A 19,863-nucleotide genomic window follows, 5' to 3' on the forward strand; every position below is an offset into this window, starting at 1 on the left:
ACCTTTCATATAAACCTCCTTACATTTTGGTATAAGCCACAAGGAAGGTAGGGAACCTTTCACCTCAGTATCTGCAATTGATATTGATAAAGAAGATGAATCGCAGATCCCTGGGGCTCTACCGTTGAAGATTGCACGACTGGGGATAGTGTCAGTGGTTGATATGTCTTATGCTCCTACTTACTCCATGGGTTGACTGTCATTTACAAGAGCAAGAAAATGTTGCTACAGTATGGATGGAAAGCAGCTCTGGCCGGCCGTATGAAAGCCCTGTTTTTTGCCAATATATGCAAAAGGAATTTACGTAATCCATTGTTAACAGAAAAGTTAAGTCCTACAAATAAACATGTCCTCAGTTTACCTTTTGGCTCAAATTGATGACCTATCTCATCGCAGGACCTGAGTGACTTTTATGGAATTCAATATGCTCACTGGCTTGATTTCATGCAAAAAAAGTGTTGTTTTCAAGACTAAACCCATGACCACACATAATTTGTTGAATTAGCCACTTAACTTTAGAACTGATCGGATTCAATTGCTCATTATATGGCGCATGCCTGTGGCCACAGACTCTGAACAGCAAAACATTCCACTTTAAAGAGCACAAGAATTTCCAGCAGAATACAAGTCTCTAAATTCGATTTACATATAAATGCTGCCTGTTGTAGGTGCCTTGATTGAAACCAAACTTGATTACAGCTATGCTTTATTATGGAGCATGCCGGAGTTTCAGGTTCCATCTCTCCCGCGCTTCATTTGCCAACCATTACAGGACTCAGCAGCAAGCTCCGATGCTATATTAATATTTAATGCTATTGTAGGTGTCTTAATTACCTGGAATACAGCAATGGATTGCTGTGGTGCACGCCCGAGGTCTAAGCCAATGCCACATAAGCACCCATTTGCATTATATTTAGTCTGCATAAGAGAACTGGTCTCGCACACAAGAGGGGTGCACTTAGGGGCAGATTTATGTTAACTGGCGCATCCCCAGGGATGCGCCAGTTAATGTGCGCCACAGTGCGCCACAGCTCCGCCACCCATGGTGCGCCGCATTTACAATGCGGCGCACCACGGGGCAAAAACGGCACAGATGCGTGACGCATCTGTGCCGTAAAGGCGGCGCATTGCTGGAGTTGCGTCGCAAGCGCGACGCAGCTCCAGCAATGCTCGGGGGTGCCCTATCTGACCAATGCTGCATCAAGACCTACGCCTGCTACAAGCAGGCGCAGGCTTTTGACGCAGCATTGGCCTGAAAGTGACTGAGTGAAATCTTATAGATTTCACTCAGCCACTTTTGCGAAGCGCACCTGCCCCGGAACGCCCACCCTGCGCCGGAACGCCCACAAGCGGCGCAGGGCTTTACAACGTGACGCATCTGCCTAGATGCGTCACGTTGTAAATCGTTCGTAGGGATGCAGCACGTTTACGCCGCCTTGCGTGACGCAACAGCGGCGTAAACGTGGTGCAAGGCCTTCATAAATCTGCCCCTAGTCCTTCTTTTAAAGTATCAGTGAGATTTAACATAATTTCTTTTCAACATTTATAAAATGCATTAGCTTAAAATTGTGGTGAATCATTTAAAGTGAATTATCGGTAGTGTTACCATGAAAACACTTCGAATTGTTTTTATTGTTAAATAGAAATAACTATTGCACTCATCAACACACCTTGATCACTTTTTTTGTTTTAACGGAAACAAATGCATTCATAGTAGTTAACCATTACAACAACTTTATTTCGGTCGATGTAGACCATAAAAAGTACATAAGTAAAAACAGTTTACACCGATAAAAACAGTTAACATAGACGACTTGACACATAAATAGGTCCACATATTGCAAATATAGCAGCAATAGAACACATCACAGTGATCACAGGGTGGTAGATTCGGGGAGTTCATACCTTCACCCCATCATCCACCAGCTATATATTGATTGATCTGTGTGAAAGTACTCCAATGCAAGTAAATATACTGAACATGTTTATGAAACTTTAAACAACATTGATATATAATGTGACTTTGATGCACTATTGTGTGGTGAGTTAGCATTTTTATAATCATAATTTACATTTTAAATTTCACTTTAAAAGGTGAATAGCACATAGATATATAGTTTGGACATGATATAAATATCACAAACAATTCATAATGTGCCAAACAAGGGTGCTCACATACCTTAGTGAACCACAGAAAATCTTGCATAATTGAACTGGTGTAAGAGTCATCAATTTCCACAATTGGTATTTGATCTTCATTGGTTACTAACATGTTGTCTTTGTAATGAAATATTACTGCTACATAAATGCCTCTGAAAGCAAAAAAGACACTGTTAAATATTTCTATTTACACATAAAATCAATACAGGCAGTTACAGTGTTTACTTGCAAGAGCTTTAATGAGGACAATGGCCTGAGAAATGATGTGTTCATTTGACAGAAAAGCTACAAGTATAAACAGTTCTCAAACATAATTTCAGTGTTCAGGGAAATCAAATGCATTTGTTTTGATTTTTTGTGTATTGATTTTGTCTTTTCTGTGTGAAAGGGAGATACTCTAGACATAGAAAAAGATCATTTACAGTAATCAACTTTATAGAATGTTGGGGGAAGAGGCTTGTTGTAAAGAAATTCAAGAGCATCTTTTCAGGTATGGAACATGTGGCCAGTCTGAACGCTGAAATGGCAATATAGGACCATGTTCCACAAGTTACCGGTTATGTATTTTTTCAAAATGTATTAAATAGTGCTCTTTAGAAAGATTTAGAATATTTATGTTCATTCCTTTAGTATTCATTGTTTGCCTGAGATGGCTGATATGTCTGTCATTGTTTTAAGAAATGTGTGCTTTTTGGCGATAATGTGCTAACATTTAAAGTGTATTTTATGCAACATATGTATTATTTTAAACCAAATTTCAAATGCAAAGCACGTTACAAGGAAATTAGAAACATACATATTAGAACATGATTTTCTTTTGTAGTTCCTTGGCACAATAGAGTAGGCCTAACAATACACATCTACATAGACGGTGTACATTTCTTCTGTTAGCGTTCTGCATTTTCAATGCTTATATTCACTCACTGGGAAGAGTCATTGACAGGTGCTTGCTTCAAGGATGGCCTGTAAGGCTTGAGAGGTAATATGACTGGTGGTATAAGACAGGGGTCTCAATCAATCAATCATAGCATTTGTAAAGCGCACTACATACCTGTGAGGGTCTCAAGGCGCTAGGGGTGGAACACTGCTACTGTTCGAAGAGCTAGATCTTAAGGAGTCTCCTGAAGGTTAGGAGGTCTTCGGTCTGCCGTAGGCGGATGGGGAGGGTGTTCCACGTCTTAGCGGTGAGGTGGGAGAATGATCTGCCACCGTTGGTCACTCTTCGGATGCGGAGGACGGTGGCAAGGGTGCGGTCTGTGGAGCGGAGCTGGTGGGCAGGTGTGTAGAGGCAGAGTTGGTTGTTAAGGTACGCTGATCCGGTGTCGTCGAGTGCCTTATGTGCATGGGTGAGGAGCTTGAAGGTAATCCTCTTGTTGATGGGGAGCCAGTGCAGGTCTCTCAGGTGGGGTGTGATGTGGCTGTGGCTGCGGCGGGGGATGTCGAGGATCAGGCATGCGGCAGCGTTCTGGATGCGTTGGAGCATTTTTAGGAATTTGGCCGGGGCTCCTGCATAGAGTGCGTTGCCGTAGTACAGTCTACTGCTGACGAGGGCCTGGGTTACCGTCCTTCTAGTTTTGGTGGGGATCCACTTGAAGATCCTGCAAAACATGCGGAGGGTGTTGAAGCAGGAGTAGGAGACAGCATTGACCTGCTTCGTCATGGAGAGTGTGGAGTCGAGGATGACTGTGGTCGGTGGGTGTGGGAGTGCTCCTAGTACCGTCGGCCACCAGGAGTCATCCCAGGCTGAGGGCGTGGAACCGAGGATGAGGACCTCCGTCGTGTCCGAGTTCAGCTTCAGTCGGCTGTTCCTCATCCAGTCGGCGATGGCCTTTATTCCTTCGTGGAGGTTGGTTTTGGCGGTGTGGGGGTCCTTGGTGAGCAAGAGGATCAGCTGGGTGTCGTCGGCATAGGGGATGATGTTTAGGTGGTGCCGTCGGGCGACGTGGGTGAGCGGTGCCATGTAGACGCTGAACAGCGTTAGGCTGAGGGATGAGCCTTCGGGTATGCCGCAGATGATCTCGGTGGCTTCGGAGCAGAAGGGGGAGGCAGACGCTCTGGGTTCTCCCGGAGAGGAAGGAGGTGGTCCAGTCCAGGGCCTTCTCTTGGATTCCGGCATCGTGGAGGCATGCTCTTAGTGTGCAGTGGCAGACTGTGTCAAAAGCGCTGACAGGTCCAGGAGGATGAGTGCCGCGGTTTCTCCATTGTAGAGCAGGACCCTGATGTCATCGGTGGCGGCGATGAGGGCCGTTTCGGTGCTGTGGTTGCTGCGGAACCCGGACTGGGATAGGTCCAGGATGTTGTTCCCTTCGAGGAAGCTGCTCAGTTGTTTGTTGATGGCCTTTTTGATGTCCTTTGCCAGGAACGGGAGCAGGGAGGTGGGTTGGAAGTTCTTGGGGTCCGCCATGGGTTTCTTTAGTAGGGCGTTGATCTCTGTGTGCTTCCAGCTCTCCGGGAAGGTCGCTGTCTGGAAGTAGATGTTGATGGTTTTCCGGAGGTGGGGTGCGATTCTACTGCTGGCTTTCTTGCAGATGTGGTGTGGGCAGGGGCCTACCGGGGATCCGGACTGGACGGTGTTCATGATCTTAATGGTGACGTCGTTGTTGATGTTGGTCCAGGCGAGCAGGCGGTTGGTGCGGGTGGTGGTCATGGGAGCGGGGATGTCAGTGGTAGCCAGGGTGGTGACGGCATAAAAGCTGTTGTGGATGTCTGCGATCTTGCGATGGAAGTAGGTGGCCAGTGAGTCGCACAGGTCTTGTGACGGTGGGATGTCATTGGTGTTGGAGCTGGGGTTGGAGAGTTCCTTCATGATGCTGAAGAGTTCTTTGCTGTTGTGTGCGTTGTCTATGCAGTCTCTGAAGGCGGTCCTTTTGGCGGATCTTATGAGTTGGTGGTGTCGGCGGGTGGCGTTCCTGTGGGCTGTGTAGCTTTCCGGCGTTCTTTCACGGGTCCAGTTCTTTTCTAGTTATCGGCAGGTTTGCTTGGAGGCCTGGAGGTCTTCAGTGAACCAGCTGGCTCTCTTGCTTGTGTGGGTATTGGGGGGCTTCTTGAGTGGGGCGAGGGTGTTGGCGCAGTCGTCGATCCATTGTCTGAGGCTGCGGGCTGCGCCGTCGGGGTCGGTTGGGTCTGCAGGTGGGCTCTGGGCAAGGGCGGTGGTTAGCTGCTCCCCTGTGATCCTGCCCCAGCTGCGGCGAGGCATCTGCTGGGTTTGGGGGTGTGTAGTGGGTTTGCGGAAGGTGAAGTGGATGCAGCGGTGGTCGGTCCAGTGGAGTTCGTGGTGCGGTCGAAGAAGACATGGGTGCTTGCTGAGAAGATGGGGTCAAGCGTGTGACCGTGAGTGGTGTTGTGAGAAATTGTCTGAGTCTGAGGTTGCAGAGGTTGTCGATTAGGGTGGAGGAGTTGGAGTTGTGGATGTAGTCCATGGAGGCGAGGGTGTGTGTGCGGATGAAGTCAGCGATGGAGTCTCTGAACTGTGGTCAGGGTCTGGGGGGTCTGTAGATGAGGTTGCCTCTGACGGTGGTGTTGGGGTCACTGTGGATCTGGAAGTGCAGGTGTTCGGCGGTGCTGAGGGTGTCATCATTGTTTGTCGAGATTTTGAGAGTGTTTCTGTGGACGATGGCAATTCCTCCTCCTACTCAATTGCTGTAGTCCTTGTGGGTGATCTTGTAGCCTTCCGGGATGGCTATGGCGATGTCAGGTGCCGAGGAGGGGGTCAGCGAGGTCTCTGTCAGGAAGGCGATGTCTGGGGCGTTGGTGTCGAGTAGGTCCCAGAGTTCGACGTCGTATTTGCGGGTGGAGCGGGTGTTGAGCAGGATGCATCTGAGTTAGTTGGGTTCTTCGGAGGGCGGGTTGGAGGGCCGGATGCTGGTGAAGCTGCAGTTTCGGCAGGAGAAGAGTCCTTGGGTGCATTTTGGGGCGGCCAGGCAGCAGGTGCGGGATCGTCCGGGCTTGAGTGCTTGGATGGTGCTGGAGTCGTAGCGGAGGCGGGCATCGTGGTGTGTGTAGGGGGCCAGGGGTACTGGCACTGGACGCGGTCCATGCGCGGACAGTCGCAGAAGGTCTTGCCTTAGGCGTGCCAGCGGCCCGCCCGCTGCGCGCACCCACTGCGCTGCCTCCACATGGGGGGATGTGGGAAGGAGGAGCAGCTGGGAGGCGGGAGCGGGGTGGGCGATTGGGAATGCAGGGGGGCAGGGACGCAGCTGTGGGAACACGGAGTGGGGAGCGGGCAGGGGTCACAAGAGGCAAGGGGGCACAAGAGAAAATGGGGGCACAACGGTGTAAAGAGAGAAAATAGAAGAGGCACAGTAAATACAAAAGAGCAAGAAGCAGGCAGTATTGGCGGTGCACAAAACAGTTACGAGCAGCAGCAACAGCGGGCTGAGGTCACACAGGGGGCTGCGTGGCGGTGAAGGGAGCAACTTGCCTGGTGACAGGGTCAAGGGTCGCTCTCTCTACCGCTGCACGGCTTCCACATGAGGGGATGTGAGAGGGAGGAGTAGCTGGGAGGCGGGAGCAGGGTGACGAATGGGAATGCAGGGGGGCGGGGCCGCTGGGGACGCAGCGGCAGGAACACGGGGTGGGGAGCTGGCGGGGATCAAAAGAGGCAAGGGGGCACAAGAAATATGGGGCACAAGGGTGTAAAGAGAGAAAACAGAAGAGGCACAGTAAATACAAAAGAGCAAGAAGCAGGCAGTATTAGCGGGGCACAAGCCAGTTAGGTGCGGCAGCAACATCGGGTTGAGGTAACACGGGGGGCTGCGTGGCGGTGAGGGGAGCGACCTGCCTGGTGAAAGGGTCAAGGGTCTCTAACCTTTTGTATAGTAAGAGCTACTCCTGCTTGGTGAAATTCACCCGCAGCAACTATTATTTTTAGAGTCTTTGGGGCTGATTACGACAGCGGCAACATATCTGAAATGGGACCGCCTGACATGCTGTCAGCAGTCCTGTGAGAGGCATTACAATGCGACCACCACCATGGCGGATGCAATGCCTATATTTTGCATTGGGGTGGGTGCTGCTGGCTGCAGCACCCTCCACAATGCAAAAAAGAACACTGCACATATCCCTGCACAACATGGCAGGCACCAGGCGGTGCCTGCCACATGGTACAGGAAAATGTAGGGGGGCACCATGGTTGCCCCCTGTGCTCACAGCTTAGGGACAGGAAAGAAGGGGGGCCCGCTATTGGCCCCAAGGTCCCTTTCTGCCTACCTGTTCATGGGGGGTGAACCGCCATGAACAGGCAGGTATAAAGGGACATTGTAATCCCGATGCACCACCACCATTATAGGGAATACAAGGTTCTCCACGGCACTCAAGGAGACAGTCAGATGTGTGGGTTCTCTGATACCACATTGATGTAAAAATGTCGATGCCTCCTCTCTGGGCAACATTTGTGAAAGCAAGTATACATAGCGATTTCAGGCTGTGGAGGCAACTCACCACCATTGAAAATAACTTGGTCTGCGCAGGGGAAACGGTTTCCCTTCGTGATCGGCGGAGCAGGTATTTGAATTGAGACAGTCAGGGTTTCATTTGAACGCCCAATGGAGGGCTACATTGGTCCCTGTAAAGAAACATGAGCACTCAACCCACTGGAGGGGCGAAAGGGTGCATGAACTGACTGCTGGTCCCAGCATGCATTGTTGAATTGTATTAATTGATGGGCACACCGGAGGCTTATTATATTTAAAGAACATGCAGGGGACAGTGCAGTTGCATGTAATTTTTGTTTGAGCTTGAGCTCGCCCACACTGCCCTAGGGACCACCACCACCCCAGGGCACACTTTATTCAAATATGGGGGTCTGTTGCAGACCCATGGCCTCAGAAACCCCGACCTACCAGGGGCTTTACACCAGTTGGTAGGGGGGCATGTGGCCCCCCTCCAGGAGCCCTCCTTGGCCCTGGGGACTGCCACTTATCAGGGCCAGCTCTATCAATGTCCCGGGGTGTCCACCCCAGGACATTACAGTTTGCTATGGCAGGACGGGAGCCCCTCTTGCTTGTTTATGCACCTCACTTGCCCCTTTCTGCACCTCTCTTGCCTATTTATACACTTTTCTTGTGTTTTTCTGCACCTCACTAGCCTCTTTCTGCACTTTTCTTGCTTTTTTCTGCACCTCTCTTGTTTCTTTCTGCAACTCTGTTGTCTCATTCATCACTTCTCTTACTTCTTTCTACACCTCTGTTGCTTCTTTCAGTGCTTCTCTTGCCTCTTTATGCACCACTGTTGCCAGTTTCTGCACCTCACTTGCTTCTTTCTGCATCCCTCTTGCTTCTTTCTGTACCACTCTTCCCTCTTTCTGTACCTCTCTTGTCTCTTTCTGAACCCCTCTTTGTTCTTTATGTACCTTTCTTGCTTCTTTCTGCAACCCTGTTCCCTCTCTCTGCCCTTCTCCTGCCTGTTTCTGCACCGCTGTTGCCTCTTTCTGCACTTCTCTTGCCTCTTTCTGCACTCATCTTCCCTCTTTCTTCACCACTGTTGCTTCTTTCAGCATATCTCTTGTTTATTTTTGCACCTCTCTTGCTTATTTTTGCACCCCTCTTACCTCTTTCTGCACCCTTCTTTTCTCTTTGTGCACCTCCCTTGCCTCTTTCTGCACCACTCTTTCCTCTTTCTCCACCCCTCTTCCCTCTTTCTGCATGCCTCTTGCTTCTTACTGTACCTCTCTTGCTTCTTTCTGCACCCTTCCTCACTCATTCTGCACCTCTCTTGCCTGTTTATGCACCTCCGTTGCCACTTCCTGCACTTTACCTGCCTCTTTCTGCACATCTGTTGCTTTGCTTCCTTCTGCACTTCTCTTGTATCTTTCTGTACCTCTCTTCCTTCTTATTGCACCTGTGTTGCTTCTTTAAGCACTTCTACCTTTTTGTACACACATTCACAGAGTATGCTTTTTGAAACACAGGTATTCAAGTATTTGTATGTTTATTTTTATGTAACATGTCACTAGGTAAAAGCAGAGACACCTAAAACACAGAGTTGGTAGGCTTACAACAGTGATATGGTTAGGATTGCTGTTTTATATTTGGTAGACCTAACATTCCGAGCAGCCAATGAATAGAGAAAAGTCTTTAAGACAAGTCAGGTTTAAGACATCTTTGGAGAAGAATCAGTGATTAGGCTACTTTCTATGAGTCTGTGGAAAGGTACAGTCGAAGTAGCCCTCTTTATGCACTGCTCTTGCTTTTTTCTGCACTTCTCTTACTTCTAATTGCACCTCTCTTGCTTCTTTCTGCACCCCTCTGCCCTCTTTCTGCACCCTTTTTCCCTCTTTGTGTACCTCGCTCACCTCTTTCTGCATCTCTCCTTCCTCTTTCTGCAGTTCTCATGCCTCTTTCTGTACCTCTAATGCTTTTCTCTGCACTTCTGTTGCCTCTTTCTGCACACCTCTTCCCTCTTTCTGCACCTCTGTTGCTTCTTTATGTACTTCTCTTGCTTCTTTCTACACCTCTCTTTCTTCTTTCTGCACCCCGTTCACCTCTTTCTGCACAATTCTCCCCCCTTTGTTCATATCTCTTGCCTCTTTCTGCACCTCTATTACCTTTTTCTGCACCTCTGTTGCCTGTTTCTGAACATCTGTTGCCTCTTTCCGTACTTCTCTTGCCACTTTCTGTAGCCCTCTTCCCTCTTTCTGCACCTCTGTTGCTTCTTTCTACACTTCTCTTGTTTATACCTTTTTGTACACACATTTACAGAGTTTGCTCCTTGAAACACATATTTCAAGTATTTGTATGTTTATTTTCATGTAAAATGTCAGTAGGTAAAATCAGAGACACACGCATGCATACCTTCACAAACTTGGTCAGACTTACAACAGTGATATGCTTAGGATTGCTGTTTTACATTTGCTAGGCCTAACATTCTGAGAGGTTGATGAACCTTCAAGACAAAAAGCAAGGTTTAAGACATCTTGGGAGAAGGGTTTGTGAGTAGGCTACTTTGTATGAGTCTGTGGAAAGGTAGAGTTGAAGTAGGCCTCTTTCTGCACTTCTCTTGCTTCTTTATGTACCTTTCTTGCGTCTCTCTGCAACTCTCTTGCTTCTTTCTGCACCCCTCTTCCTTCTTTCTGTACCCTTCTTCCCTCTTCGTGCACCTCTCTTGCCTCTTTCTGCACCTCTCTTCCTTCTTTCTGCAGTTCTCTTGCCTCTTTCTGTATCTCTATTGCTTCTTTAAGGCACTTCTGTTGCCTCTCCCCACACTCCTCTAGCCTCTTTCTGTACCTCCGTTGTTTTTTTCTGTTCTGCCCTTGCTTCTTTCTGCACTTTTCTTGCAAATGTCTGTACCCCTCTTGCCTCTTTTACATCCCTCTTCCTTCTTTCTGTACCTCTCTTGCCTCTTTCTGCACCTCTCCTGCCTGTTTCCGCACCTCTGTTGCCTTTTTCTGCACTTCTCTTGCCTCTTACTGCACCTCTGTTCCTTCTGTCTGCACTTCTCTTGCCTCTTTCTGCACCCCTCTTCTCTCTTTCTGCACCTCTGTTGCTTCTTTAGCACATCTCTTGCTTCTTTCTGAACCTCTCTTGCTTCTTTCTGCACTGCTCTTACCTCTTTCTACACCCTTCTTCCTTCTTTGTGTACCTCTCTTGCCTCTTTCTGTGCCTCTTTTTCCCCTTTCTGCAGTTCTCTTGCCTCTTTCTGCACACCTCTTCCCTCTATCTGCACCTCTGTTGCTTCTTTCTGTATTCCACTTGCTTCTTTCTGTACCTCTCTTGTGCTTCTTACTGCACTCCTCTTGCTTCTTTATGTACCATATTTCCTTATTTGTATACCTCTCTTGCCTCTTTATCCACCTCTCTTTCCTCTCTCTGCACCTCTCCTGCCTGTTTCTGCACCTCTGTTACCTCTTACTGCACTTCTCTTGAGTTTTTCTGCACATCTGTTGCTTCTTTCTGTACTTCTTTTGTATCTTTCTGCACCTCTCTTCCTGTACCTCAGTTGCTTCTTTCTGCACTTCTCTTGATCTTACATTTTTGTACACAAATTTACAGAGTATGCTGTTTGAAACATAGGTATTCAAGTATTTATATGTTTATGTTTTATGTAACATGTCACTAGGTAAAAGCAGAGATATACGCATCCATACCTTCACAAATATGGTCAGACTTACAACAGTGATATGGTTAGGATTGCTGTTTTACATTTGGTAGGCCTAGCATTCTGAGCAGTCGATGAATAGTGAACCTTCAAGGGAAAAGTGAGGTTTAAGACATCTTAGAAGAAGGATCAGTGATTAGGCTACTTTGTATGAGTCCGTGGAAAGGTGCAGTCGAAGTAGTTCTCTTTATGTACTTCTCGTGCATCTTTCTGCATCTCTTCTGCTTCTTTCTGCACCCCTATGCCCTCTTTCTGTACCCTTCTTCCCTCTCTGTGTACCTCTCTTGCCTCTTTCTGCACCTGTCTTTCTTCTTTCTGCAGTTCTCTTGCCTCTTTCTGCACCTCTATTACTTTTTTCGAACTTTTGTTGCCTCTTTCTGAATCCCTTTTGCTCCTTTCTGCACCTCTGTTGATTCTTTTTACACTGCTCTTGCTTCCTTTTGTACCTTTCTTCAAATTTCTGTACTTCTCTTGCCTCTTTTTGAATCCCTCTTCCCTCTTTTTGCACCTCTCTTGCCTCTGTCTGCACCCCTGTTCCCTCTTCCTGCACCTGCTTTGCCTATTTCTGCAACTCTGTTGTCTCTTCCTGCAGAACTCTTGCCTCTTGCATCTCTCTTTCTTCTTTCAGCATTTCCCTTGCTTCTTCTACACCCCTATTGCCTCTTTCTGTACCTTGTTGGTTCTTTCTGCACTTCTCTTGCTTTTTTCTGCATTTCTCTTGCTTCTTTCCACATCTCTCTTGCTTCTTTGCATCCCTCTTGCCTCTTGCTGCACCTCTCTTTCCTCTTTCTGCACCTCTCCTACCAGTTTCTGCACCTCTGTTGCCTCTTTCTGTACTTCTCTGGTCTCTTTTCACACTTCTCTTGCCTCTTTCTGGACCTTTGTTACTTCTATCTGCACTTCTCTTGCTTTTTCCGCATCACTGTTGATTATTTCTGCACCCCTCTTGCCTCTTTCTCTACCCCTCTTGCCTCTTTCTGCACCTCGATTGGTCCTTTCTGCTTTTCTCTTGCTTTTTTCTGCTTCACTCTTACTTCTTTCTGCAACCCTATTGCCTCTTTCTGCACCTCCCTTTCTTCTTTCTGCAGTTCTCTTGCCTCTTTCTGCACCTCTATTACTTATTTTGGTACTTTTGTTGCCTCTTTCTTCATCCCTCTTGCCCCTTTCTGCACCTCTGTTGGTTCTTTCTGCACTGCTCTTGCTTCCTTCTGTACCTTTCTTTAAATTTCTGCACCCCTTTTGCCTCTTTTTGCATCCCTCTTCCCTTTTTTTGCACCTCTTACCTCTGTCTGAACCCCTGTTCCCTCTTCCTGCACATGCTTTGCCTATTTCTACAATGCTGTTGTCTCTTCCTGCATAACTCTTGCCTCTTGCTGCATCTCTGTTGCTTCTTTCAGCATTTCCCTTGCTTCTTCTGCACCCTTCTTGCCTCTTTCTGCACCTCTGTTGCTTTTTTCAGCATTTCCCCTGCTTATTTCTGCATTTCTCTTGCTTCTTTCCACATCTCTATTGCTTCTTTGCATGCTTCTTGCCTCTTTCTGAACGTCTCTTTCCACATTCTGCACCTCTCCTACCTGTTTCTGCACCTCTGTTTTCTCTTTCTGTACTTCTCTTGTCTCGTACCACACTTCTCTTGCCTCTTTCTGCACCTCCGTTGGTCCTTTGTGCACTTCTCTTGCTTTTTTCCAAATCACTCTTACTTCTTTCTGCAACCCTCTTGCTTCTTTCTGCACGCCTCTTGCTTCTTTCTGCATCCTTCCTCACTCATTCTGCACCTCTCTTGCCTGTTTATGCACCTCCGTTGCCACTTCCTGCACTTTACCTGCCTCTTTCTGCACATCTGTTGCTTCCTTCTGCACTTCTCTTATATCTTTCTGTACCTCTCTTCCCTCTTACTGCACCTGTGTTGCTTCTTTAAGCACTTTTACCTTTTTGTACACACATTTACGGAGTATGCTGTTTGAAACACAGGTATTCAAGTATTTGTATGTTTATTTTTATGTAACATCTCACTAGGTAAAAGCAGAGACACATGCATGCATGCCTTCACAGAGTTAGCAGACTTACAACAGTGATATGAATAGGATTGCTGTTTTATATTTGGTAGGCCTAACATTCCGAGCAGCTGATGAATAGTTAACCTTTAAGAGAAAAGTGAGGTTTAAGACTTCTTTGGAGAAGAATCAGTGATTAGGCAACTTTCTATGAGTCTGTGGAAAGGTACAGTCGAAGTAGGCCTCTTTATGCACTGCTCTTGCTTTTTTCTGCACTTCTCTTACTTCTATCCGCACCTCTCTTGCTTCTTTCTGCACCCCTCTGCCCTCTTTCTGTACCCTTTCCCCCTCTTTGTGAACATCTCTTCCTCTTTCTGAAGTTCTCATGCCTCTTTCTGTATCTCTAATGCTTTTCTCTGCACTTCTGTTGCCTCTTTCTGCACCTCTGTTGCTTCTTTCTGCACTTCTCTTGCTTCTTTCTACACCTCTCTTCCTTCTTTCTGTACCCCGTTCACCTCTTTCTGCACAATTCTCCCCCTTTGTTCATCTCTCTTGCCTCTTTCCGCACCTCTGTATCCTCTTTCTGCACCTCTCTTGCCTGTTTCTGCATATCTTTTGCCTGTTTCTGTACTTCTCTTGTCACTTTCTTTACCCCTCTTCCCTCTTTCTGCACCTGTGTTGCTTCTTTCTACACTTCTCTTGTTTATACCTTTTTGTACGCACATTTACAGAGTATGCTCCTTGAAACACATATTTCAAGTATTTGTATGTTTATTTTCATGTAACATGTCAGTAGGTAAAATCAGAGACACAAGCATGCATACCTTCACAAACTTGGTCCGACTTACAACAGTGATATGCTTAGGATTGCTGTTTTACATTTGGTAGGCCTAACATTCTGAGCAGTTGATGAAGAGTGAACCTTCAAGACAAAAAGCGAGGTTTAAGACATCTTGAGAGAAGGATTAGTGAGTAGGGTACTTTGTATGAGTCTGTGGAAAGGTAGAGTTGAAGTAGGCCTCTTTCTGCACTTCTCTTGCTTCTTTTTGTACTTCTCTTGCTTCTCTTTGCAACTCTCTTGCTTCTTTCTGCACCCGTCTTCCTTCTTTCTGTACCCATCTTCAATCTTTGTGTACCTCTCTTGCCTCTTTCTGCACCTCTCTTCCCTCTTTTTGCAGTTCTCTTGCCTATTTCTGTATCTCTATTGCTTTTTTGCGCATCACTCTCACTTCTTTCTGCAACCCTCTTGCCTCTTTCCTCTTTCTGCAGCTCTATTGCCTGTTTCTACAACTCTCTTTCCTCTTTCTTCAGTAATCTTGTTTCCTTCTGCACCCCTCTTGCCTGCTTCTGTACCTTTTTTGCCTCTTTCTGCACTTCTCTTGCCTCTTTCTGTACCTCAGTAGTCTATATCTGCACTTCTCTTGCTTCTTTCTTCACCTCTCTTGTTTCTTTACACATCTCTGTTATCTCTTTCATCACTTCGCTTGCTTCTTTTTACACCTCTGTTGCTTCGTTTAGTACTTCTCTTGCCTGTTTCTGCACTTCTCTTGTCTGTTTCTACACCAATCTTGTCTGTCTCTGCACCACGGTTGTGTGTTTCTGCATCTCATTGCTTCTTTCTTTACCCCTCTTGCCTCTTTCTGAAACCCTCTTTTGTACCTCTCTTGCCTCTTTCTGCACCCCTGTTCCCTCTTTCTGTACCCCTCCAGCCTGTTTCTGCACCTCAGTTGCCATTTTCTCTACCGCTCTCGCATCTTTCTGCACCTCTCTTGCTTCTTTCTGGCTTCTTTCTGCACCCTTCTTCTCACTTTGTGCACCTCTATTGTCTCTTTCAGCACCTCTCTTTCTTCTTTCTGCACTTCTCTTGTCTCTTTTTGCGCCTCTGTTGCTTCTTTCTGTTCTTCTCTTGCTTCTTTCTGCACCACTCTTGCTTTTTTCTGCACCCCTCTTGCCTCTTTTGACACCCCTCATTCCTCTTTCTGCACCTCTCTTGCCTCTTTCGGTACATCTCTTTCCTCTTTCTGAAGTTCTCTTGCCTCTTTCTGTACCTCTTTTGTTTCTTCCTGCAATTTCCTCCTCTTTCATCACTTGTCTTGCTTCTTTAACACCTCTGTTAATTCTTTCAGCACTTCTCTTGCCCCTTTTTGTACCTCTCTTGTGTCTTTCAGCACCCCGTTCCTTCTTTCTGTACCTCTCCTACCTGCTTCTATACCTCAGTTGCCTTTTCTGCACTCCTCTTTTCCTTTTCTGCACCTCTGTTGCTTCTTTCTGCACTTCTCTTGCCTCTTTCTGCACCCCTCTTCCCCTTTTTGCACCCTCTTGCTTCTTTCTGTAGCCTTCTTCCCTCTGTGTGCACCTCTCTTATCTCTCTCTACACCTCTCTGTCCTCTTTCTGCACCTCTCCTGCCTGTTCCTGCACCTGTGTTGCCTCTTTCTGCCCTTCTCTTGCCTCTTTCTTCACATCTGTTGCTTCTTTCTGTACTTCTCCTGCCTCATTCTGCACCCCTCCTCCCTCTTTCTGCACCTCTGTTGCTTCTTTCTGCACTTTTTTTATACACAAATTTACAGAATATGCTGTTTGAAACACAGGTATTCAAGTATTTGTATGTTTATTTTTATGTAACATGTCACTAGGTAAAAGCAGAGACACAAGCATGCATACCTTTACAAACTTGGTCAGACTTACAACAGTGATATGGTTAGGATCGCTGATTTACATTTGGTAGGCCTAACATTCTGAGCACTCGATGGATAGTGAAACTTCAAGAAAAAAGTGAGGTTTAAGACATCTTGTGAGAAGGATTAGTGATTATGCTACAATTTTTTATTAGTCTGGAAAGGTACAGTCAAAGTAGGCCTCTTTATGCACCTCTGTTGCTTCTTTCTGCACTTCTCTTGCTTCTATTTGCACCTTTCTTCCTCTTTCCGGACTTCTGTTGCCTCTTTCTGCATTTCTCTTGCTTCTTTTTGCACCCTTTGTCCTCTTTCTGTACATGTTCTACCTATGTAGGCATAGTTAGAAATTAGCTTTTAAAAACCTTAGACATTCACTGAAAAAACCACAGGTTTCAGGGACGTTATAGTTAGGAATTAGCATTTAACAAACCTTAGATATTCACTGAAAAAAACACAGGTTTCAGAGACATTATAGAAAGGCTAATATTTTACTTGTACAAAACCAGAGTAGTTCAGCCGTATAGTTAGCTCAGCTAACTATGACGCGTGCCCCCGCAATGCACTGCTGATGACGTCACATATTATCATCACTCATGACAACGTCACTGACATCGCTAATGACGTCAGTGAAGACATCTGAAATGATATCAATGAACATAACAAAAAGAAAAGGGAACAGGGTAGAAACACCCTGACCCCCTGGGATACTGGGGTGGGGGGCCCACAGGGACCACACAGGGCCAAAAATCAACAATTCAGTGAGAGAAATGTTGGTTCTGCGACTCCCACTGCATTAATAAAACAAAGCACAGGCTTCCGATCTCCATTTCATATATGCCCCTGGTGGGCCAGGTTCCGAATGGCATGTGTAAATAAGGAGGGTGGCACACGGGGCCCCCTCCTAGAATGCCAAAAAGCCGAGGACCGCTACCTCCCCAGGGCATCTTTATTTATGTGGGGGTTGTCTTTGCTAAAAAAAAAACACTCCCTGGGTACAACCACCTCCCCAGGGCTAATGTGTTAATGATCTGGGGACCCATGTGGCCCCTGCAGCACTGGGGAGCACCACCTCCCCTGGGCTAAATACAGTGAAAATTCACTTCCAATTTGAGTATAGAAAGAGGCAAGAGAAGTACAGAAAGAGGCAAACAAAGTGCACAGAGGCAAGAGAAGTATAGAAAGAGGCAAGAGTAGTATAGAAAGAGGCTATATAAGTGCAGAAAGAGGCAAGAGAGGGGCAGAATGAAACAAGAGTGGTTTGCACACCATTATTACCAATTTAACAGCCACATTTAGCAATAAATAACAGGTGAACATTCTATGTTTGCAAAGGGCCTCCCACCACTCTGTAACACTTGTCGCTGCATTTTGGGTGACGTTTGAACCGTTTGAGCTAGAAACAAGTTTTTTGGTTCAAATCTGCAGATTATGCAGCAGATGATGGATTTTGTGGTAAATGCAGACAATGTATAACTGTGTGATGGTCGGTGCAGCCAAATAGTCACATCATTCCAGTGGCCCTGTCATACATCTGACTAGGTCCATAAGTGCCCCTCTGTGGTTCCTTCTTTTTTGTCTCATTGAGTTTATAGTTTAGCTTCTATGGGTGCAAGGAAGACTAAACGTTAGGTTTGCACTCTACAATTACTCTCCATAACACATAATCCCACTCTACATAATTCCTATACACTAAATACCACATACTTTCTATGAATTCCACTACACACAATGTACATCCACTCCACTCCAAAAAACATTAGTAAAAAACTTTTACATTTATAAATCCAATAGCCCTAACTTTAGCAAATGTGAGATGCATTATATTGCAAATGCCTCTTTAACTAGTAGGGTGTTAGGGGGGCGCTAGAGCGCGCACAGCGGAATGGCTGCATTGTGAGGCAGCTCCGCCGGTCGGGAAAAGATATGATGTTTTCCAGCGACAAGCGGACGACTCATTGAGCATAAATGCCATGGCTGTGCATCGGAAGATGTCCTAAGTGGTGAGAGCAAAGCAACAGGCTGAGGCGCTGGAGCGACGGACGAAATTTGGTGACAAACGCTGCTTCGGTAAAAAGCTCCGTGCTAACTAAGATGGCGGCGCCCTGCGGAGAATGAACATTGGATCGAGCGTGATAACACTAACACAAAAAACGGCAATTACTAGTAAGGCTACGCTTCACCTGGCATACATGAGGGGTTGCTGGGCTAATGAGTGGTGACATAGAGGAATAAGCGCTCTTGTAGGCAGACACTGAGTTACGGCAGCAAAATGCACTGGCTATAAGCGCGAAATGGCGGGAGGCGCCAAAATGATTGGCGGTTAGAACGAGCTGCAACTATAGTAGAGATACAGAGGGCAGGATCGTATGATGTGCCACAGTACTTACAAAGAATATAGCGAATCTGTGCAGTGTACTCCCAACAGCACTTTTATTAATGCGGAGGCTGTGCAACCTGCCCATGGTCCCTATATGCTGGCTACCTTCAATGTGAATTGTGAGTCATTAAAGGATCCCCATGCACTGAAGGCAACAGAGCTGCGGACCCCAGAATGTTTGCTGTGATAGAAGGGTAACAACTTTGGAAATGGATGTTAAACCCTGTGCAGCTGACTAACATCCGCCCATAGATCGAGTAATGCGTTGAAAAAATGCGGCCCACGAAGCAATTGAGGCTCTCACCCTATTTGCTACTGGCTGAGGTGCTGGACACAGAAAAGCAAGCTTCAGGACGGCAGCGCTACCTTCAGTGATTGTAGTACCTGCACCTTACTGTTGATGAGAATTTACACACAGAGGTGATTGTCGAACACCAGTAGAGTCATATTGCGATACTGACTATCTGGTAAGGGGCAAGAGAAGGGATGCCTAATATACACAACGGGCTCAGCTCCACTGCTGTGAATTTCGAACTAAGCTATGTGCCTTGAGCGAAAATGGGGAAACCAGACAAGCAGCAAACTAAATTGCCATTCGAAGCCAAAAAGAGCAGTAGGGAAGCAACGGCGCACTAGAGGCGGAAACACGACTATCGGCGGTGGAAGACGAATCGCATGGCACAATGAAAAAATGTGCAGAGATGGACAAGCTATTGGACACCATTAGGACCAAAGCGGATAATTTGGAAGCAAGATCTCGCTGCAATAATATTAGAATCGCGGGAGTTCCGGAATCAACGAATACCGGAAAGATGGAAACATAATCAGAGGACTTGATCCGAACCGTTTTTGGTGTGGAGCATCTCTCAGCGGTCTTCCTGGTGGAGAGGGCACATCGATCTTTGGCTCCGCGACCGAAACCTGGTGCCACTCCCCATATCATAATAGCCCGATTCAATTATAGAGATCATGATGTGATTTTACGAATGGCTCGAGAAAAGCAGCAGATCATCTATCAGGTAAATGCATTGGAGTTTTATTCGGACTTCACAATGTCGGTTCAGCTTGCACAAAAAGAATTCAATCCAGTGAAGAAGAAACTATGTGAACTAGGGATAGACTATGCCTTGTTATACCCGGCCCGACTGAGGATTATGCACGAGGGCTGAGCTACAATTCTCCAGACACCGGAAGCTGCACAAGATTTTCTAAAGAAACTCAATCGGAGGCGAAAGGAGCAGCAAAGACAAGAGCGAAACCAGGAATCAGAATAATTCTATGTGGGATCCTTAATTAGGGATCCTTAATTAGGTACAGAGAGTGAACGCTGATGCTTACTGCAGCCTGGACAGTCGTTAAAGTTCTTTTTATAGCGGGCTGCTTATTGAGCCAGCTTTACCACCGTAACTCTATGACTGTCTTCAAAATGGCGGACTTGCGAGGAGATTGTAAATCGATCTATTACAGTAACGGAGATGTACAATGCCCGTCTGCTGTGCAATCTTTGTTGGGAGTGTTTTATGGGCCCCTATAACCAGTGTGTTTCTTAAGGGGCTTGTTCTT

General features: G+C 46.5%; 1 protein-coding gene across 1 annotated transcript in view; it reads right to left on the reverse strand.

Moving 5' to 3' along the window:
• Positions 1-19,863, reverse strand: part of ANKFN1 (ankyrin repeat and fibronectin type III domain containing 1) — a 1,441,385-nt gene that overhangs the window by 763,649 nt on the left and 657,873 nt on the right. The window contains exon 9 of the mRNA XM_078650803.1: positions 2,180-2,312. Within this exon, the coding sequence (XP_078506929.1) occupies positions 2,180-2,312 (133 nt within the window). The remainder of the gene's footprint in view (positions 1-2,179; positions 2,313-19,863) is intronic.

Source organism: Lissotriton helveticus, chromosome 7 (genome assembly GCF_964261635.1).
Source record: "Lissotriton helveticus chromosome 7, aLisHel1.1, whole genome shotgun sequence".
Lineage (NCBI taxonomy): Eukaryota > Metazoa > Chordata > Amphibia > Caudata > Salamandridae > Lissotriton > Lissotriton helveticus.